The sequence below is a fragment of the Pelodiscus sinensis genome, chromosome 4 (assembly GCF_052426305.1).
Source record: "Pelodiscus sinensis isolate ZL-2025 chromosome 4, ASM5242630v1, whole genome shotgun sequence".
Taxonomy (NCBI): Eukaryota; Metazoa; Chordata; order Testudines; family Trionychidae; genus Pelodiscus; species Pelodiscus sinensis.
The window spans coordinates 93,296,817-93,319,679 of NC_143055.1; the positions used below are offsets into that span (position 1 = coordinate 93,296,817).

General features: G+C 40.6%; 1 protein-coding gene across 1 annotated transcript in view; it reads right to left on the reverse strand.

Moving 5' to 3' along the window:
• Positions 1 to 6,027: 6,027 nt before the first annotated feature.
• RNF150 (ring finger protein 150) overlaps positions 6,028 to 22,863 on the reverse strand; it is a 185,325-nt gene continuing 168,489 nt past the window's right edge. The window contains exon 7 of the mRNA XM_006121644.5: positions 6,028 to 15,251. Within this exon, the coding sequence (XP_006121706.2) occupies positions 15,133 to 15,251 (119 nt within the window). The 3' untranslated portion in view covers positions 6,028 to 15,132. The remainder of the gene's footprint in view (positions 15,252 to 22,863) is intronic.

Sequence of the window (22,863 nt, forward strand, 5' to 3'; positions counted from 1 at the left end):
TCGACAAATGCCTTTGACGTCGACTGCGGAGTGTCCAGACTATCGCGCTGAGCCGACAAACAGCTGATCGGCTCAGCGCAGCAGCCACTTAAATTTAAATGAAGCGGCGATTATTTAAATCACCGCTTCATTTTCCTATGCCAGGTAGCCTCATCTACATGCCTCTGTCGCCAGAGGCATGTAGCCTAGACATACTCAAGATGTCTTAGCAGGTTTTATGTCCCCCGCCTTTGGGGTCTTGTGTTTTACTCTTTAATATATATTTATATTGTGTTTTAAAAATTTTGTAAGCTGCCGCAAATATAGATAGAAGCGCGGAGCAAAATAAATAAATAAATAAATAAATAAATAAATTTTTTAAAAGTAAAAGCTCTAGCCTGAGCAACAAGTTTCACCTATTTTGTTTCTTACCTGCTTTTGGTTGACACTATGTAGTACATGAGCAAGCACGTCTTCCTCTGCATTGGGCTGGAAGCGGAGCCCCTCACAGAGCTCAGCCGTGGCACTCATGCTCGGAGGTCAGCAAGGTCCACATAAGGCAGTCCAGTTGCGTCAGTCGGTCTGTACTCATTTAGTCTTCCTGCAAGCTGCACTAACTTAATCTGTTTCTGTTCTTTTGTTTTGTCTGTTTCCTTCCTTTTGGCCAAGTGGTGATTGCTTATTGGGCTGTTGGGGCCCACTTTCATTAAAAAGCATAAAAGCCACAATAGTTCTAGTTCATGCTAGAGCTAGGTCTGAACCAGATCACTGCTTCTGGGTTTCCCCTGTACCGTGCCATCCCAAATGTTCAAAAATCTCAAATAAGGCCCTGAAAAATCATGAACTTTTAAAATGTGGGGGGTCCTTTTTAGTTGCTTTCTCTCTCTTTTTTGGCACACCCTTTTAGGAGCACTCATCACATGTTTTAAGTATTTTCTCTGCACCCACAAGGGACAGAAACTTATTTTAAAAAATGAAACCTGAGTATCTCTTAATCACTTGCCTCCAGGCAGGCGCTGGTCTCTAAGTAAAACAGCAGATATTTTGAGACTTGCACTAAAATGACACAAGTCGGTCATGCTGCTTTCCTGAACTTTAGGGTAGGTTATATTTGGCTCTGAGCTCTTTGGCTCACATCAATGGCTAATTTATGCTTGCATTACATCAAAGTGCTTACAGGGCACAGGGTCATCTAAAATATTACATGGGGGAGGAAACCAACAGCTTCAGCATGCAAACATTTACTACTGATTGTTGTAAATGCATTTATGGGGCTACTTCCCCAAGTGTGCAGGAACACCTCCCCCCATTGGGAAAAACATAGGAATCCAAAAAGTCCATGCTACCCGTAGTCCATGCTCTTCCCTTGTTGTTTCTTTTTGCAAAGACACTTCCTAGAGTAAACTTTCTCCCTTGTCACACAAAGGAAGTACCCAATTTGCTTTGCATTCTTCTCTCAAGCCCGGCATGCTAGACAGCCAGCAACTCCATTCTTCCTCCTGAGCTGAATGCTGGGATCCCAGTCTGTCAAGGAGTAGAGATGGAAATGCCACGCAGCCTAAGCACAATGCTTTGAAAGGCAATGTTCATTGCATTGTATTCAGCTGCTCGATTCCTTGCTGTTACAAAAAGCATTTACTTCCACAAATATAATCAATCAGGTAGCTATGTTGAGTCACACCTTCTGACCCTCCGTTTTGCATAACAGCCTTATGCTGCATGATGCTAGTGTCCTCACCATTGTTCTTTTTTAGTTAGTGAACTGTGAATGATAAAGTTGTACTGAGGAAGAATACCTCTTAATTAATGGAAAAAAGCTTATTTCTTTAGTTGTTTAAGACACCAATTCAGCAAATCACATAGGCACATGCTTGGCTTTAACATGCACTTCAGTGATTCAATGAATTAGGGCGTCTATACAAAATTATAGATAGACAGACAGACAGAGGGATACTTCTCCTTGTAGGACAGGGCATATCATTCCCAATCTGTTCCAGAGAGTTCCTTGCCTTAATCTCATCCTCTTCTGGCACATTTCTTGAGACTCTGTAACAAACAGTGGCTCCTTTGGGGGCACTAAACGAATGTATAGCACAAATCCTGCTTTCTTTATTTAGACATTATGTCATATGAATACAATGGGCCAAAGCCTGTTCTCAGCCACACTAGTGTAAATCAGGTGTAAGCCTCTTTGGGCTTGATCCAAAAAGCGATTTTCCATTGACTTCCATGGGCACTAGAGGCCCTTTTATCTGAAACAGAATTATATAGTAGTGCAAATGTGAGCAAAATTTAATCTACGGCTTTCAGAAGAGACAATCAGAGAGGGGAGAGGTATGTTTTATGATCATATTTTGAAAAAAAGAACTATGGCCATATACAGTAGGTAAAAAGTGATGCAATCTAAGACCTACAGTATGTGCTTACAGCCTGGAATTAACAGCTTTACTCTCCTAGTTATTTTTAGATAATGATGCCATTCCCAGCAGCTTCAAATTGTATTGCTTCTCTAAGATATGTGAGCTCCTGGCCGCCATAAGATCTATAACATCAGTGACAGCTGTGTTGTGCGTGCAGCTCACATAGCAACTGAGCACAGCTGTCTGCCAAGGAAAGCTGGCTCTGATTTCTCCCATGACTATTAAATCAATGGTAAAAACAAAAGGAAGGAGGGGACAGTGCGAGAAAAAGGGAGAACAGATTCCTTGGTGATAATACATGCAAACTCTCTTAAATCAACAGTGCAGGGTTTATTTTTATATTTATTGCTTCCAGCCTTGGCGTAGGAATCCAGTCGGCTACACACAGTGGATACAGTGCCAGAGCTGGGGTGGGGAGGGGTGACTCCTGTGCTGTATCCACCCAACTGGACTAGAGCGGCAACAGCGAAAGAAATAATTCCCAGCAATAATTGTTGCTCAAGCAGTGCTCAATCATATGCAGCTTCCTGTTCTGAGTCAGCTCCTGCCTCTTCATCATGTGAACAGTGACTGTAGGAGCAACTACTGTTCAATGAAATTCTCTTACCAGGAGGCAGCTAGTCATGGGCTGGGCGCGTCTGTGCTGACTGGGAACAAACACGAGTATTTCTTACCCTGGTTTGCTGCCATTCCCAAAGGCAAGGGCTTTATGATAATTATGGCTTGACAGGCCCCTCACAGGCTGCCTGGAGTATTTGTAGTGATTCTGCCCCAGAAGTCACACTCTGGTTCCCACTTCTCCCAGCTCCTTGGTATAACTCAGGTGTACTGGCTGGTATGTTAAGGAAGCAGAGCCCAAGGTGTACTCCCCCCCCCTTCCCTGCTAGCCAGTTCCTTGGTCTCTATGCAGGAGGGGGGAGCAGCTGACCAGGGGAGGCTGCTCCACCATCCAGATTGCAACCTGTGAAATGGGCAGCCCTTGCAGGGAAGTAAAGGGACACTTTGTGCCTCCAACTAACCTGCCCAAATAGACTGATTCACAGTTGAGCCCGTAGGAAGAAGTTTAAGCAGCTTGCTTTGTGCAGAACTGCCCTCAATGACTTCATTTTCACTGCAAAGATTTTACTGACTGTTTGGAACAGTCTTTCTTAGCCTCTGAGAATCAAATAAGTCTTGGATACCTGAATAGACTCTGACATTGTAATGCCCACACTCTGATATCTCCAAGTACTGTATGTTGAAAAGCATTTTGATTGATAGATTGAGGGACGTGGCAACTCAAGGCCAGTAATAAGAAATAGAGGCTTTCATGTTTAGTGTACTGGTAACATAATGGCCATACTGGGTCACACCAAAGGTCCATCGAGGCCAGTATCCTGCCTTCTGACCGTGGCCAGTGCCAGATGCCCCAGAAGAAATGAACAGAACAGGGAATCAAGTGTTGTTCATTCTCAGCTACAGGCAAACAGAGGCTAGAGGCACCATCTCTGCCCATGCTGGCTAACGGATGAACCAGGGAAATTCATCACCTGACGGCTTTCTGAAGGTCTGTGTGAAATGAATTTGGTCTCCATCCAATTTACATAAGTTCATATCGCGTTACTCACCATCACAACCGGAAGTAACTGGCATCTTTATTGGCAGTCTCAGCAGAGAAGCACAGAAAATGAGCAGCTCTAAGTTACTGCAGATGAAAAGTCCAGGCAGATTTAGTTAGGCAAGATGAAGTCTGGCGTATCACTGCTTGGGCAGTATTTCTTGCTGGTGAAATAGTGCTTCCCCCTCCAGAGATTTTAACCTGGATCTTTTCACATGTGCTAAAACACACTTTTAATTTTCTGGTTTCTGTTCACACCACAATTATGCATGTGGCCAACATAATACTTACTAAGCACTTTCACAACTCTGCAGACTTGAATCATGTGGCACTGATCAGGACCTCATGTTCATCGGTGCGAGAGAGGGGAAAATGATAACCAGGGCATCAAGATACTTCTTCCTTTTGAACAGTGGTATGCATCTTTTACTACCACGTGGAAAGCACATGGGGAGGAGAAGGAGCTACATCATCTCCATCTGTGCACTGGCAGCATCAAGCCAGTCTGCTGAGAATGATACTTTATTTTAAAAGAAAAGCAGAGTTTTCTTTTGAATTAGTGCAGTAGGTTAGTGAATTAGCCTTTCACTTCTGGAAACCTGAGTTCAGACCTGTGTGACAAACAACATGAATTCAAACTATACCCTAATTAATGTATTTATCTACTATTTGATAAACTAGGCAAATATAACTTAGATAGGGCCACGATAAGGTGGGTGCATAATTGGCTGGATAACCGTAGTCAGAGAGTTGTTGTTAACGGTTCTAAATCCTGCTGGAAAGGGATAACAAGTGGAGTTCCTCAAGGGTCTGTTTTGGGACCCGTACTATTCAATATCTTCATCAATGATGTAGATATTGGGATAGAGAGTACTCTTATTAAGTTTGCAGATGATACCAAACTGGGTGGGGTTGCGACTTCTTTGGAGGATAGGGACATAATTCAAAATGACCTTAGCAAGTTAGAGAAATGGTCAGAGGTAAACAGGATGAGGTTTAATAAAGAGAAATGCAAAGTGCTCCACTTAGGAAGGAACAATCAGTTCCATACATACAAGATGGGAAGCGACTGTCTAGGAAGGAGCATGGCGGAAAGGGATCTAGGGGTCATAGTGGACCACAAGTTGAATATGAGTCAACAGTGTGATGCTGTTGCAAAAAAAGCAAATATGATTCTAGGTTGTATCAACAGGTGTGTTGTAAGCAAAACTCGTGAAGTCATTCTGCCGCTCTACTCTGCACTAGTTAGGCCTCAGCTGGAGTACTGTGTCCAGTTCTGGGCGCCACATTTCAAGAAAGATGTGGAGAAATTGGAAAGGGTACAGAGAAGAGCGACAAGAATGATTAAAGGTCTAGAGAACATGACCTATGAAGCCAGGCTTCATGAACTGGGCTTGTTTAGTTTGGAAAAAAGAAGATTAAGGGGGGACATGATAGCGGTTTTCAAATATCTAAAAGGGTGTCACAAGGAGGAAGGCGAAAATTTGTTCCTCTTGGTTTCTGAGGACAGGACAAGGAGTAATGGGCTTAAAGTGCAGCAGGGGAGGTTTAGATTGGACATTAGGAAAAAATTCCTAACTGTCAGGGTGGTCAAATATTGGAATAAATTGCCAAGGGAGGTGGTGGAATCTCCCTCTCTGGAGATATTTAAGAACAGGTTAGATAGACATCTGTCAGGGATGGTGTAGACGGAGCTTGATCCTGCCTTGAGGGCGGGGGGCTGGACTCGATGACCTCTCGAGGTCCCTTCCAGTCCTATTATTCTATGATTCTATGATTCTATGATCTGGTGCACAATTTGTATATTTTTATCAGAAGAATCCAAATGACTGCATTAGCAGCAGCACCAAATATCAGCCAAGTTTCATCAGTAGAGCTATTTACTTACTTCTGGTTTGTTGCAGGCTGTGCTACTGATTTCGGTGAACTTCACACTCAGTTGAAGAACTCAACAAAAAAGCATTAAAAAATTTCATATATCAACAAAAACTGATTTTACAGTTCTGTTTGGAAATATGAATGACACAGTAATCAGATCAATTTTTATTACAAAATCTTGCAATAAAATTTCTTAGTATTCACAATATTTAAACTTTTATAGCTGCAATATTTTACTAGTACATAACACAGTCTCACATATTTACATTGTAACCCTCTCACAAAAATAGCCAGGTGATACTACTGAATAATGTTTCCAAATATCAGCCTTACAATTTTGCATTTTTCCCAGCTGAGCAACTGTTTATGCTCTTAAGCATTTACAGTATATACTAAAGCAAAATAAAAGTTTGTGCCTCTTGACTGACTTCAGGCAACTCCCTTTAAAGATGATAGTTCTCTGACTCCCATATTTTTCAAGAGATATAAAGTGCATTGAAGGGGGAGGTGTATGCATAATAAAATAAGAGCAAAGACTTAACTACCAATTGAAATACGTTTGCAATATTGTACAGAAAATAATGCTAAGAAAAGAGTCTTGCTTCACAAACCACTACTGCATTGTTTAGGCAGACAATTCACAGATAGTAAAGAATGCTTAATTAAAAACTGTCTATGCAAATACCACCATGTAATTTCTTCATGTTTTTTGTTAGATGTTTCACATATCAAAGAGAGGTTGTTTGGATGACAGAAAATTATCTTAATGTGGAGGTGAAGAGTAATTTTCATTGTCAAAACAATACACATTGAGAGCTCTGCAGAAACAGTTTGTAAAGCCAGCTAAGGAGCCTCACTGTAAAATACATCTTAATTATAACAAGCCTTCAGCAAAACAAAACATACATTTTGCATGTAAGAACAACAGCCTCCACTTCAGCCCTTAGAAAGGTATGTGAAGCAGATTTATACTCTGTTAATATTTCACTATTCTAATACACTAGTTTCTAACGAACTAATTTCAGTAAGATATGCAGGTCTTTCTCTGAAACATAAAATAAAATACACCCAAGGAGTTAAATATTTCATTTTTTCCTTTTATTTTTTTATTGGCATTTGCTGGTACTGGTCTGCAATCTGCTGGACGATACATCATTAGGTAAAACGGTGGAGCCATCACCGGAAACCAGAATATTTTTGCTCTCTTTATGAACCGGATGCCACATTTTTTGTTTTTGTTTAAAAACTATTTTAAATAAAAATACGTATTTTCTGGAAATGGATGGAATGTATATTTGACAAGTACAAAATCATTTTCAATGTTCACTAAATACAAGGAATATCTTGCTAAAAAAATAACAATCCCTCCCAAACCCTGTCCCCTCTTTACATTTCTAATTATAAAATGGTACAGCCATTTCAGGTAACTAACATAAAACAAGAAGTAAGGATGGAATATGTACACATACAAAACAACTTTGATATTTCACAACTGCAATAACCTTATACATTCATAGCAAAGTGGTATGTTGATTTTGATGCCCTTTTAAAAATCAGGTAACCAAAAAATGTTTTTTCTTTCTTTCTTTTTTTCTGCATTCACTCAACCAAATCACAAAGACCACATTTAAGAAACTCAGCGTTTTTCCCCCTCATGTGAAAAGTTCTTTCGCTGTCTTTTCAGTTAAATCTCATTGTATTTTAAAATATAGACCTTATTTTCAGTTGCTGAGGAACTAGTGTTTTTATTGGGGACAAAAATTCCAAGTTGCTGAAGAATTGGTATGGGTTGTAATGAGTATTATTTGAAAACTCTATTTGGCAGATTAGAAACTGTGCTGCAGAGGGCACTCTTCTCCCTAATGATCCACTTCAATCAATCAATAAGTACCATCTGGTACATGAACAAACTCCAGACTAAAAAGTCCATCTGGTGTTCTTTTTTCAACTGCAAAAGAATCAATTAGTTCAGGCAACAGCGTGCTCACATAAAAAACCCCACTGGTTGTGTTGAATCAAGTGCTATTAGAAAAAAAGTTCACTAAAGTAACTGTCACTCTGTCCTTCCTATCTCATACAAAATATTTCACTATATTATTTAAATTATTACTCTAAGCAAACCAATTACATTCTTTGATACTAATTGATCAATATATGCTTAAACTCTTTGGCTCTATTAAATAAATTAATCAATGCTCAGTTTTCCTTAATAACAATACAGCTGTTGGACAGCTGGCCTCATTACCATTGAAAGTGGTTAGGTATCCTGAAACCCTCAAAGAACAAAGACACTAGCTTTTACTAATAATCTAAACTTCATTATATTCTAGATAAAGAAGATTTTTTCTTGTTTACACTGAGGCCTCTTTTGTTACCAGAGTAGTGTAAATTAGGCCCTATATGCACTATAGGCCAGACCCAGGGGTGAGGGTAAACTTCATAAAGCACAAATCAGAGGTGCTATACAAAGTTGGCATACAGCTCACATTTTCACTTGTGATTTTTGTTGCTCTTCTGAGAAGATCAGTGCTCTTGTGATGAGTAAGAGCAACCTACTGACTGCTCTGAGTTATGTTGGCAATGTCCACCAGGGCCAAAAATGCAACAGAGGATTGGTGTCCTAGCCACATCCCCTTCCCTCTGCAACACAGAAAACAGAGAGTAGGATGGGCTAAGAGTCCATATAGCAACTGGGTGACTCTGGAAGATCACTCATACCCTGGAGTGATTCTCTGTGGGCTGGTTTAAGGGCCAAAATACAGTTAAGGGATGATGCAAATCTGTACTATATCATCGATTTGTAAAGTCAGATCAACTTAGATATAGTATATACTCATGATGATATGGCATTCCTTATGTATTTCTATCAGACTTGAAACCTCCTCTTTCACACGTACCTACAAAAAACATCCCTATGGGGGTGAAGAGAAGGAAACAATACCAATCAAAGAGAAATAAAAATCTGTAAGTGACCATTTGGTAGTGCCTACCCTTATGTGCCCAGACCACATGGCCATATTCTTAGCTCACTTTGACTTATTTGCTTAGCCCTAAACTTTCATAGGGACAGTTACTGGTTAGGAACAAAGCATCTATAAATAAAAACTGGGCAATTCACAACTGCTGAGATTAAATGTATTTGCCTTTGCTTTACATGCATTAACACTGACCAATTGTCACGACCATAATTTGCATCCTGTAAAATATAAAAACCTGGGCCTTGATCATTGCCTTTTAATCACAGATTTTCCTGGAAGTAGTAATGCAACATACATTAATTAGAGAAAATTCATAGGATTGTATGTCTGAAAATCTATACAGAGAAATTACTGCACTCTAAGGTTTCTACCTTTAACAGGAACTGCAAATAAAATCCATATTCTGGAAAATCAGTAGCTGATGTTTGCTAATTAAGGGCACATACATTTGTAAAGCAGTCTGCAAATGCCTGTTGGGGCAATTCAGCTGTCTGAATAATTGAAGAATTCATAATTAGACAACATGGTTTTGATTCAGAAGAAGGGAAGGATATAACAGAAATTTGAGATGGCCCTAAACCAAATCTTGGCTCTTGACACCCTCAAATTGTGGGATGGTTCAAATTCTGATCTAGCTTTAAAGTCTGTTACTTAGGCTCATCTCCAGCAGAAATTAGAATGTAGCACTAAGTATTCATGTAACAAGTTCCTATTAAAACACCAAACTTTTACAACTGCTTCCTGTGGGCCAGATCCATACCTCTCTGAAGTCTGTGGAAAACTTCCTATAAAGGACCTATGTCCACTTGTTAATACTGCTAGCACCTTGTTGATAGGAATCAAGCTCTCCTCCTGGCTTGTCCCACATATGAATTAAACAGTTTTCAATTAAACTATTAAACATTTTAAAAGCTATTAAACTAACTTTATTTTGTCTATCTCGAAGTAAAAAACTGAGTAAAAACTGAGTAAAATTCCTTTCTCCCTCTGTTTTTGTTAAAATTCATTCTTATAAATTGTATAATTTTCTGTGTACATACCCATGTTAATTAAATATTATAGAGGCCAGAGAGATGAATATCAATTTGTTCTGACTACAAATAATTCACCTGATAGCCCCAGTCTTCCCCCATGTTCTAAAACTTCCATAAATCAGAATAAAACCCCATAATATTTAATGCCAATTTTTCAGACTAGGTGAGTCAGGAAGAATAGATGCACAGCTGGCACATGGGACAAGTCCCATAGCTGTGATCACAAACAAGCATTTGTAAACTGGGTAATCAGTGAGTGCATTTTTTTCCAAGTGTAGAGTTTTGTCCATGTACATTTTACATGGTTCATGCACTCAGCTGGTCTTTTGGAATGTAGCTTAATTAAACCCACAAAAACTATGAGACATTCACAGTATGGGTTCTGTCCGCTCAAGTTCACATCATCAACTGCTAGTCCCTGAAAAGTTGTCAGGCTTCCTAAGTTGGACAGCTGCAAAGGAGAAACCTCCCTTTCCATAACAATCTCTGCATTACATGGCAGTCCAAGCCTAGCCCTTCTCTCGAGGTGAAGTCACAGTCTCTGAACAGCTCAATGGCTTTTGAGAATGGACCTGCAGAATACTGAGCAAGCTTAGTAATGGGAAGCCATTTTAAAGAGTTGTATTTAGGATGTTCTTCAGTGTGAAATTCATCCCAGGGAGAAGATGAAGATTTCCCACCAGTCACCAATACTGTGAATGGGAAATCAGAGAAACACTCACATGGATTAAAAGAACAGCAAAAGAGGGGAGAAGCAAGAGGATTCTCTTCCCACAAAGGGACTTTCTTTTCTTTGTCCCGGTCTACATTTAAAATTTAGGTTGTCTTAGCAGTGTGAAAAATGTAGTTACGCCAATCTAAGCCTCAGTGTAGACAGTACTAGGTTGGGGCTTGTCTTCACTCCATGGGTGATCCCCACTGCCATAATCGATCTTCTGGAGTCCGATTTAGCAAGTCTAGTTAAGACTCACTAAATCAAACTCAGAGGGCGAGTTAATGGACATTTGCTCTTATCAGCCTCTGGCTGTGGGGATGCCGCCAAGCTTGGCTTAAGGTAAACTGACTCCAGTTATATATTCTACGTAGCTAGAGTTGCATACCCTAAACTGAGTTTCCAGGTCTAGTGTAGACCTGGCCTTGGTGGAAGAACTCTTTCATCAAAATAGCTATTGCCTCCCAGGGTGGTGGATTAACTATTACAATGGAAGAACCCCTTCCACTGCTGTAGTGAGTGTCTATGTGGCATGGCACAGTTGCAGCAGTGAAGTTGCAGCATATCTACTGTAGACATTCCTTTACAGTACTGAGATGTCTCCCCAGCCAGTGACACTGAATAAGATTACTCTACCCCAAAGAGTAGCTAGTAACTTCCATGTGCTTTGCAGTAATAATGCTGGTGGTGAAGAGAAATAGACAGTAGATAGAGCATTACAATCCAAGGGAGAAGGATTATTTCCCAAGAACGCTCCACTTCCCTAGAGCAGGCCGATTTGTTTTCTGGATAGGAGGTAGGCTGCTCAGTCAGCATCTGAGGCCCAGAAATCAATGAATATTCAATGTTGGACTAAGCCTTTAATATTGAACCCCAATATTAAATATAATAGTATGTAGGAAGAACAGGGAGGTATAAGCAGGGGTTAATCCTGCATTACATTCCCCAATCCTGCACATATTTATGTACATTCAGACGAGTAGCCTCACTGAAGCCAGTGGGGCTATTCCCAAGAGTAAAGTTAATTATCTCTATAAATATTTGTAGGATTAGGGCCTAGAAGTGTTACAAGATACTTACTTCTACACAGTATGGTAAGTTATGCAGTCTCAGGCTTAGCACCAACTTCTCTAATTTTGTGGGTTTAATAATTTAACAATGATCTTTCAGTCAAAGCTTTGCAAGGTGCTTGACAAATTTAAAATACAAAGAACACTTTATCAATCAGATCCTGATTTAGGAAAGCATCTCCATTCACATGTGCTTCGCTTTAAACAGATGCCTAAAGTCCCAACTAAATCAAAGGGATTTGAATATATTCCTAAAATTAATCATGTGCTTAAACGCTTTCCTAAATAGGGACTGATTTAAGCATGTGCTTAAGGGCCTGCCTGAACTGGTGCGTTAGTGAAGTGTAACTGGTCTGGCAAGTTTAGAACAGTGCACACAACAACAAAGCAGCCTGGGAGAGAAATGGAATGGTATTTTTGCTAAGTGAAACTGCAGGTAGAATTTGGGAATTAAAAACTAAGACCCCCCCCCACCCGTACACTGCAATTTGGCCAGGATTCCACAACACTTGTGAAAATGACCAGAAGGTGTCAAGGCCTCAGTTTTATGTCTGACCTGAAAGATGGCACGTCCTTGAGCACAGTTGCCTCTAACGTAACGGTTCTCAAACTTTTCGGGCTTTGGAGCCCTTTACATGCATAAAAATGTATGCAGAGCCCCAGCGGTCCACTGATTGTATGTGTTGTATCTATCGATGTTTCCAGTTTGTCAACCTCGCGGAGCCCCTGGAGATGTCTCGTGGAGCCCTGGGGCTCCGCGGAGCACAGTTTGAGAAACACTGCTCTAACACTATTTGCTGGGAAGTGATTTAATACTGACTAACAGGTGAATATCCTGCTGCAGCATGAGTTTTCTTTAATCTTGCACTGAAGTAGTGACCCTCCCTGCCTTGCTGTTGGGATCATCCCAATATGAGATGGCTACAGATAACTGGTAACACTCACCTTTGACATTAGTTTATCAAAAGTTGCGTAATAAAATAAATGCATTGAGTGAACTCCACTGCAACCCATGCTCTAGTTTCAACAATGATTCTAATTGCTCTCTCTATTCATAGTCTGCAAATATGTTGATGTTAAAAGGTCACAGTTAACCTTAAAAATCATGTTTCTGCTGGAACATCCTTTTAACTAATTCTTGATTTAAGTAACACCTAGGATGACTAACTCAGAGAGATTAGTGCTTTTTCTCCTCTTGTCTTATCAGTTTGTTTACTTTGGGTATTGAGAGCACTTTTGTGTATAATCAGTTTCCTTCTTATTTCCTCTATGAAGCCAATTTTAGTGAAGTTCATCCCTAGGTAGACAGCCCCTGCACCACTTAAATCCCATTTCAGCATTATTTTTAGGCTTATGTGGGGCTTATGTGGCGCTTTGTGCCAAGGAATATACTTCAGTCACATTCCCCTGAGGTTAGTGTGGATCTTTCACAGACAGAGCAACAGACAACAAAAAAAGTAAAAATAACTGATTTTATAAAACCACCAATATTGGCAATGGTGACCTAAAACAGGTAAAGAGTCTGACAATATCTTTAGCTTGCTTTTCAAACTGAATATATTTCCAATTGACTATGTCCATATGGTAAAACAAAAAGATATATTTTAAAAATGATTTATAAAAAGTTAATGGTATATGTACAGTTTTGAATCCTCATTAGTTGGGCTATTTCGCTGAACGCTTCTTATTCATTTTTATGGACTAAGAATACTCAAAATTTCATCTACAACAAGAATTCTGAGAGTCATAACCGGACTAAAAGAGTCCAGCAAACCCTCTTTTTTCTGACCTGCCCCATCCTGTAATTTAAGAAAGAATGAACTAGCTTTTTAAAAAAAAATATTTGTAAGCAAATTTCTCCTACTGCAAGATGTCATGTGTCATGTTTCCGCAGGGGGTACATTTTAAACGTTAAAATATAAATGCCTGAAAAGATTAAAATAGCAATCCTGAAAGAACATGGTGACATTCTGAAATTCTGCTATACTATAATTAGGTGAAAATAGTTTTCCTTTCTGTGTGCTATTGCTTATATTGACCGGTCCAAGAGAGGGTAATGCAATTTAAATGTTCTGTCAAAAGAAAATGTTCACTAACACAAAGCTGTAAGTCATCCTTTGCACTTGAATATTTTGATTGAAACATAAAATTGCCCCCTGAATAAAGTAGCAACAAAGCAGAACATATCTGTAAGTTATAGAACACAGGCTAGTAATAGTTCAAGACTTAGATTTTGGTATTCATATGATGCCTTAATTTTTAATCTGTCAAACAGAAAAAACAGTGAATTCTTCTCCTGCAATGTTTTTCAGGTTCAAATTTACCATATCTTATCTCAATCATTGTATTGCCACATTCAGAAGTCTCTAGAAGGTAGCGAACTGAGGAATCACCTAACTCTTTGTGTTTGCTAACAATGATGTGCAAAAACTGCACTTAAAGATATAAAGGTAAATAATTTGTCCAGCTGTACTCGGCTTAACTTTTTAGTCTGGAAACTGACATGTTAGTTGTCTTTGCAGTTCAGGCCTTTTCTAAAAATATTTCCATCAACCACAAATACCTACATGGGGATTACCAAGCATTTTCTTGAAACTGCTCAGTCACTTACTGGTCTGCTGATTTTTCTTTTTAAATTTAAGGAAGTACCCAATTTAAAACTAGATCCTGTTTTCCAGCTAGTAAACAGGGAAGTAACAAGGAAGGCCATTAATGTACGCAGTCTGTTAATGAGAGAAAATATAGCAAGAATAGGATGAATCTTAATGCCATTATTTTTTTCTTTTACATATTGTACTCCCTGTGAATTTAATTGAGCTCTGTCAGTGGAAGCCAACTTAATGCAGTTTTAAACAAGTCACCAAATGTCAGTTAATCAAGGGCTTCAATTTACATAGGCAAAGGCCTCTTGAAGATATAATCTCCAAGACCCACTTTTAAAGGTTTCAAAATCTTAAAGAAAATAGGGTTCATATTAACACAGAGTGCTGAAACACTATTTCTTTATAAAGCCATGCATATTTCATGCAAAAATGTCAAGGCAATAAGAAATCCTGGAGACAGATCATGAAATGATCAGAGAACGGGAATTCCAGACTGAACTCTTGGAAAAGCTGGGGTCAGTCAATGAAAAGAAAAGTGTCCATTGATAATCAACCATAAATAAACATAATCTTCTTTAAAAATAATGAACAAGAGTAGAAAACACTCAAGCTGTCATTTCAGTTGCACACTTATGAGCCACTGAAGAGGTACAGGATTGCTTTTAAGCATGTGGGAAAACAATAAGCTTTCATTTTCCACGTGAACAAAACAGACACATGTAGATGATGAAACTGCATCCAGGTAGACACAACTGTTGCTATTGCTTTTGTGAGTGTGAGTGAGTGAGTGAGTGTGTATGTGCGCATGTCCCTGCCCCTCATGCCTACCCTTTAGTTTAGTGGGGGTTTTCTGCTTGTTTTTCAGGATTTCACCTCTTCGCAGTCTTGATCAGTGGAAAGCTCCACATCAGATAGTCCCACCTCCATTGCCATAATCAATGATATATCAGAATCACTGCTGACTGCTGGCTCCTGTTCACCTGGAAGAAAACAGGAAAAGGAACTAATGTTCAAGTCATGTCAGTTTACCACAGATATTTAAATGCAGAGATAAGCACACAATCCAGATCCAAGCTTGCCCAGCATTTGGATGCTGGTGTCTTGGGTCTACTCAATCTCTGTTGGAAGAAATCTTAAAAATCTACAAATCCAACTCAAGAGTAAATTAAGGCCAAAAAGAGCCTTGAAAACAAGAACTTCTTCCAGACTTTTCTACTTCTGGAAAGACTCCCATAGAACTGCGAGTCTCCATGGCCTTTTTGCTATTTTACTGACACTTCATCCCAATACCTATCAGCTACCCTTCCCTCTTCCTCTCTCCTGCTCAGTCTTTCAGGTGTACTCAGGCAGCTGCTGACCCATATGTCTTAGGGTTTCTACCTTAATTCGCCTTGATCCCAACTAAATTTAGATGCAGATCTATTAACCTTCACCTGATTGCTACTCACCTCATGTAGCATGTTTAGGAAGAAAAGCATCTTTTTTGGTAGGACTCTGCATCTTTTACTGTATGTGTATTTCAACACTGGTGAAGCCAATGGAAAAATCTGCACACCAAAGGCTGCAGAAGCAAGCTAAATATTATTTTGAGGACAGGTAAGAAAACCTCTGGTATTTGGGAAAGAGGGGGGAGACTTCAGGAGGCAAAAGGTCACTTGGGTGGGCAATCCTAATCAACAGTAGGGATCTTTTGCAAGCAGGCTGCTGTTTCGTAATTACCATAATAATTAAACAGATTTGAAAATGTTTCTTACATTGTACTTAAAGTTGTGGTAGTTCTGGAACTGAAGATTGAACCACAGAATCTGAACTAGACTGAAATTTAAAACAAAAAGTCTAAAATAGGATGTGAGATTGGCATGAGGTCACGACGTGATACCTCAATCAAACCACAAAAGCAAACACACACAGTTTGATTCATCCTAAAGTAAACGAGTACAATCCCTTTACATCCTCCTCACAAGTGCAAGATTCTAAAGTGCAATTATTAAAGAAAAGTTATGTCTAGCTGCCAGCAGGTATCAAGCAGAGTGTCCCAGAGGTTGATCCTAGGGCTGGTTTTGTTCAACATCTTCATTAATAATCTGGATGATGGGATGGATTGCACCTTCAGCACATTTGCAGAGGACACTTACTTGTGGGCAGAAGAAGATATGCTAGAATGTAGGGATAGAATCCAGAGTGACCTAAACAGATTGGAGAACTGGGCCAAGAGCAATCTGATGAGGTTCAACAAAGACAAGTGCAGAGACCTACACATAAGATCAGTGTTCCCTCTAATTTTTCCCACCCGAGTGGAATGAATTTTGCTATGTGCACTAACATGGAGGCGATGTGTGACGTATCACCTTCACATTGGTGCACATAACAAAACTGATGTGGCGGGGGGTGAGGGGCACCAGTCTGGGGTCTCAGACCTGGGGCCGAAGGTTGGTGTGCAGGAGTGAGGGGGCTCCAGTTGGGGATGCAGGCTCCATACTGGGGCTGAGAGATTCAGAATACAGAAAGGGGCTGAGGGTTGAGGAAGGGGTTTGGTATGCAGGAGGAGGTGAGGGCTCTGGGAGAGGCCCCTGAATGAATGGTTTGGGATGTAAGGGGCTCCATATTTGAGGAGGGACTCAGCCCTGCTCACTTCTATTTTGTAATAAAAGGCTCATTTTCCTTTGGAAAAAAATATCACAGTAGGAATTGTGAAATGCACCGTGTAAAATTATTCTTTGTTTAAAAACAAGTTATTACCCAAGTACAGTCATTTTACGTTCCCCCAGTTACGGAAAGAGAATCCAACCAGTCTAATTATGCAGAGGGTCATAATTTACACTTGGACGATGCTTCAAAGATGTGAAGTGCTACATAAGTTCTGAGTATCACTAATATTTCCTTTTTTTTTTCCTTTTTAGGGGATTAGTTCATCTATGATCAAAGCAGAAGTTTAAAAACCTAAAGCCATTTCCGTACAGTTAGAAGAAGGGTGGCAAGGAAGAAATTAAGATTGTGGCCAACCAGGATTTTGGTCCAGTTTTTTTTCCAGACACACAGCATTCCACTTAATGGGCTAACTGCTGAACTCCCTTTGAGAGGTGAGAGTAATGCAAAAAAAAGCAAATGCATCTCTGGCTGCAAGCAGAGTTTCTGCATTGATGTTTTCTCTGCCAATATGGTCAGTGTTCCACTCATACCTGTGACCACGTGTTAAGTTTCTCCAGAAATATTTGTATCATTTGGTTTGCCCAATAAAGCATGGACTTCCGAGCCATTTCTTTCCTAGGGCTACGTCTACATTACACATTCTTGTGCAAGAAGATATCCAAATGAGGCGCGGCAGAACGGCTCGTGTGCAAGAGGGGGTTTTACGCAAGAAGGAGCGGTGTAGACTGCTCCTTTTTGCTCAAAAGCCCCTTGCGCAAAAATGACAACTTATTAGGTGTGCAAATGAGGCGTGGCGATATTCATTGCCGTGCCTCATTTGCATATCTTCTTGCTCAAGAATGCGCAGTGTAGACATAGCTTAGGTGTATAATAGCACTGACAGTGAGTTTGGCAGACTAAGCGATTAAATAACTTTTGCCTTATTGCATGCTCCAAACAGCTTAGTAGTATTTGTGTGTTCCCATTTCTCATGTCCTATCTGTGACCACAGTTAAAAGTTACACATAACCCAATTTATATTACAATATAATTCCTGACCCAATGTTGCCAATTTACATGATTTTATTGCTAGTTTTGTCATATTTATAATATTTTCTTAAAGCCCCAGCTTCGGGACTCAGGTGAGAATCTCAATTTTTGTTTAAAAATAGAGTACGTTTCTAGCCCTTGTAGTAGCAGAGAACAGCTTGAAAATATGAATACTAAAGGCTCGAAAACAGAAGGCAAATAAAAATAACCCTGTGATGGGGTGTACATATACCACACTGGGCTAGAAGGGATTAATACCCTGTGGGCAGAGGCAGTCCCGCCCCCAGCCATACTGGGAATACTCTAAGTGCTGGGCTAGTATAAAAGGGAGCAACTCAGTCCAGTCTGGGCTGGATGCTGGAGAGGAAGGACCGGTGACAGGAGTTCTAGTGGTGGACCAGATACAGATCTAGACAGTGGGAGCTGGGGAGCCAGGAGACTGGAATGAGCCTCCAGAGCTGGTGATGCCCCAGGGAATGACTTACACCACAAAGCAAGAGGACCCCAAGCTTCATGGATTGCTCTGCTGACAGAGATGGTAGGACAGATGACAGAACGAGGAGCAATGGTCTCAAGTAACAGCGGGGGAGGTCTAGGTTGGATATTAGGAAAAACTATGTCACGAGGAGGGTGGTGAAGCACTGGAATGGGTTACCTAGGGAGGTGGTGGAATCTCCATCCCTAGAGATTTTTAAGTCCCGGCTTGACAAAGCCCTGGCTGGGTTGATTTAGTTGGGATTGGTCTCAATGACTCCTGAGGTCTCGTCTATGAAGTGACCTGGGAAGGATGTGTGAGTAGCATCCCCCACCCCAGTGAGCTTGCCATATTACAGTGGGATTTCCTGCTGAGCTAGTGGTGGACCACTCCTCCACTGCCAGGGTCTTGGGTAGGGGCCCAGTGGAGTCAGGCAGGCCTAAGCCCCCCCTACTGGAGCTGCCATCTCAACCCCTCAGTCCAGCACTGTCCATTACAGCACACTGCCTTGCATGCAAGGGGCTGCTCCATAGACTCTAATCAGCAGGCTGCGCTGCCCTGGGGTGATGGACTGACTCAAGGTCACTGACAGATGGAGAGTGGTAATAGTGGTGTCTACACATCCCAGTGACATCCCCCTCTTGGGACAGGGTGTGCACATATCACCACATACTCCCATTTATTATTTTGTAAAATCTTGAGATTTTTTTTTTAAAGCCTTTTGTAACTAGGACATGCTGCTGAGGGAAGCAAAAGATACCTCACAGGAAATGTTTCCTCTAATCTTTTCCATCCATTTGCAGAATAAATGTAGGTGCACCGAGGCATGTGCAAATATGTGCACCACCAATAGAAATACAAAATGCAGCTGTTGGCGCTCTGCTAATCAGGTGGGCAGCATTTGAATGTCTTCTGAGCAGCCACACAAGCACACCGCTTTCAGAAAACGCTGCTCACACCCTGATTTTACCACCTACAGTGGTAATGACAGACCTTGTTCAGATACCAATGTCACTTGCCTTTCACTTTCAAGAGAAATAATGCTGCATGTCACAGCATGCTGCCATTCCCTGCCTCATGCTGTATAGGCAATTCCATTTGGCTTTGTTCGCTGACATATGATGGTTTGAAAAAAAGAGAAAATAAAACCAAAGACTGTTTCTAATCTATGTTGCACCTGACTTCACTTTGTTGTGGCCCTAATGATACTGCTATGCATGACTGCATATGGCAGGTCAGGACAACTTACTGACCCTCTGAGCCACGTATGACAATCGTAAGAAGCTCAAAAGCCTGAGCACGCCTGCTGGGACTCAAGGCTTCAGCTGCTTTTGTTGCTACCTCTCCCTATGGAGATAAAGCAGAAACCCCTCAGTGCAGCTCCCCGCTGTGTGCCATTCCCTCTTCACACGGCGCTTACACCTGGGAGCTGAAGGCAGGGGCTGCTGAGGAAAAGAAGGGGAGTAGGCATGGGGGCACATGATTCAAACTGTTGGGGAGGATGGAACCTTTACATTGTGCCCTCTCCTGCCTCAGCAGGCAGAAGTCCTCTCTGGGCAAAGTCCCTAGCCCCACCAGCCTTCGGCAGGGCAGAAGGCCTGAGCTCCCACTCCTTTCCCCAATCTGCTGGGTGGAGAAGTGTGCGTGGGGCGAGGGCAGAGTCATGGGTGGGCCTGAGTGGGCTGTGGCCCACTCACTTTGCATCCAGGCCTACCCCTTAGCAGGGGCTCCTGCCGGGGAGCAGGAGTGGAGCAGAGGAACTTACCCTTCCTTGCTCCACTCTAGCCAGGGTTTACCCATCTCCATCCCAGAGCTCTATCCAAGAAGCAGGGTCGGGGCTTATCACCTCCATCACTCATCCCATTCTCCCTCACTCTCCATTCTTGCCCACCCACCCGAAGTCAGGGTTCACCCATGCGGACCCTTCTGACCACACCCACTGGTGTGTGTATGGCAGGCGCCTCAAACTGCACTTTAATGTAAGAGTGCCATATGCAGCTCACCAGCTGTGGTTTAGCTACCCTGGCATATGGCACAATTAATGTAATAATGCTGCTGCCTTCCTCTGTTTGGAAAACTATTAATAAAAATAGTGGTTATATCTGTTAGTAGAAATTGCAAGCAAACTATGGACAGAAATATTTATCTTCGTAATTTAAAAATAGGAAGATTGCAGATTTTCCAGTCCATTTCAACTCAACGATTCTATGATGAACAATGCTTATGCATTGTTAAAGATTTGCCTAATACTTTTTAAATATTTGTATAGATTTTGGGGGAAAAAAAATCTATTAGTAAAAAAAGTGAGAAATGTGGATATTTAAGGATCTGTCAAAGCCCATAACATTTTGGGATGGAAAAGGGGATACTTTCACAAAAATAACCACATGTCCACTGCTGAGGAATTTGCAAACAGCCTTCATAGTCACAGATCTGGGATTTATGTAATTATCCAATCTATGATCAAAACCAAATGTTTTAGTCATGCAAATGTGATGGTTTTACATGAAGGTAGATGTAAAACCTTCCTTTCCCCCCTCTTTTGGTCCCAGTTGATATTAAGGGGATAGAGAACAAACTTAACAAGGCAGCTGGGAGTCAGTGACTAGTTTAAAGCGGTCGTAAGCTAACTCTATAGTACTTATTCTTGATCGTCTCGGAATATAACTGGAACATTCCACTCAGGCAGTCCTAGATCACTCCAATAGGACATAAGGGATCCTTCTAATGAGTACAAGTTAGGGCAGCCCACAGGGTGCTCCCACACAAATCAGGAGCTCAGGGATCCCCACCTGTCCCTAACTTCAGTGGGATGGAAAGGTAGCCGAACCTGAGTGTTGGACCTAGTGGTTGCATGCACATTTTTGCCATTATGCCCAATGAGTCCACACAATGGGAAAACGGCCCTAAATATCATAAAAGTATAAATATCAGATAACTTAATTCCTATATGTTGTTCTCTATGCTAAAGAGCAGATAGATACATCTTAAGATTTTTGCCATTTCCCCTCCTCCAGGCATTCATGAAGCACTCTATTATTACAGCCTCTGTTGAGGAAGCAGGGAAGTATTGATTATTACACTTTAAATGAAAGATGTCACCAAGGGTATAATTTAGCTGCAACTTAAGCCAAAATTCTTTTTTCCTTGTGGATTAAAGACCTGGGCCACAGCAGTAAACTATTCACGATATATTTTATATTCCCTTATATTTTACAAAGGTTCATTAACCAATTCAGTTTACTAAGTAGTCCAGTCTTTCATGCACACAATTATACTGCTGGCACAAAACCTACAGGGCGCTGTTAATTTTTTTTAATTATTATGAGAGTCACATGAACTGGGAAGTAATGAAAAACTTGTATGGGGACTACTAAGCCATTTCAGTCAGATTGATCCCAACTGTTGTATAGGAATATCTGAAATACCAAAAATATTTCCTATTAGACCCTCATGAAATCCATTCTCCTGTTGATTCTTACTATTTATTCCATTTTACAGAGCTAATTTTCCTAAAATTTAAGGCTACTGATATTTAGGACCCTAACTTTAGACTTTAAACTATTAAGCCATGTGCTACATTGACTTTACCACCTCCCCACCTCAGACTGATATATTCTGCACAAATTTAGTGACCTACCATGCATATTTTAACAAGTGAATATATTTTCCTTTTTAAGAAATGTCAATAATACAAAAGGATAATCTTAGACAGATGCTTAATAACTCAGGCAAGCATTTAACCTGTTTCTAGGTCAATTGCCAGAACAGTCCTTACAGACTACTGTGTTCTGCCATCTCAAATAATAAGCATCAGCTTTGCTAGTCCTATTTTAAGACCATCCTTCAACCGTGAAATACTTTTAGTTATTATTTTGAGCTCTGGTTGAAAGAAAGTGTCAAAACGGAATCCCTTATTCATGGAAATAGTCACATATGATAAATATGGAACTTCTCATGTGTAAAGCAAACAGGATTTAGTTTAAAATCCACTCAGTTATCAGAAAAAAAAATTCTGCACAATTCCTACTGAAAGAGAAGTCAGGTGCTACACTGGGAAAAGTTATATTTGTTCCCCACATTGACCTCAAATGACAAAGAATAATTGCATGGGAACACACACTGGGGAGAAAGGATCAGTCCTTCAGTCTTGCCCTTTACTTTGCATACTGCATTATGGAATATATTTGAAATTGAAGCAGTTAAATGGTATATCTCAGAAGATGTTTTCTTCTCCCTCACCCATCTCAGTGCCTTCTCCAGTGCTGTGTCCTATGCCTGAAATGTCTTCTCTAATCACTTGACACTATTCTCTTCTCTCAGTTCTTGTTCAAGCTGTGCTTCAAAGTCGCTTCTTTCAAAAAAAAAATTAGTCACTTTCCCACCTCCCTAAGGTATTTCCCTTTCATTCATATATCTATCTATATTAGCATGCAGTA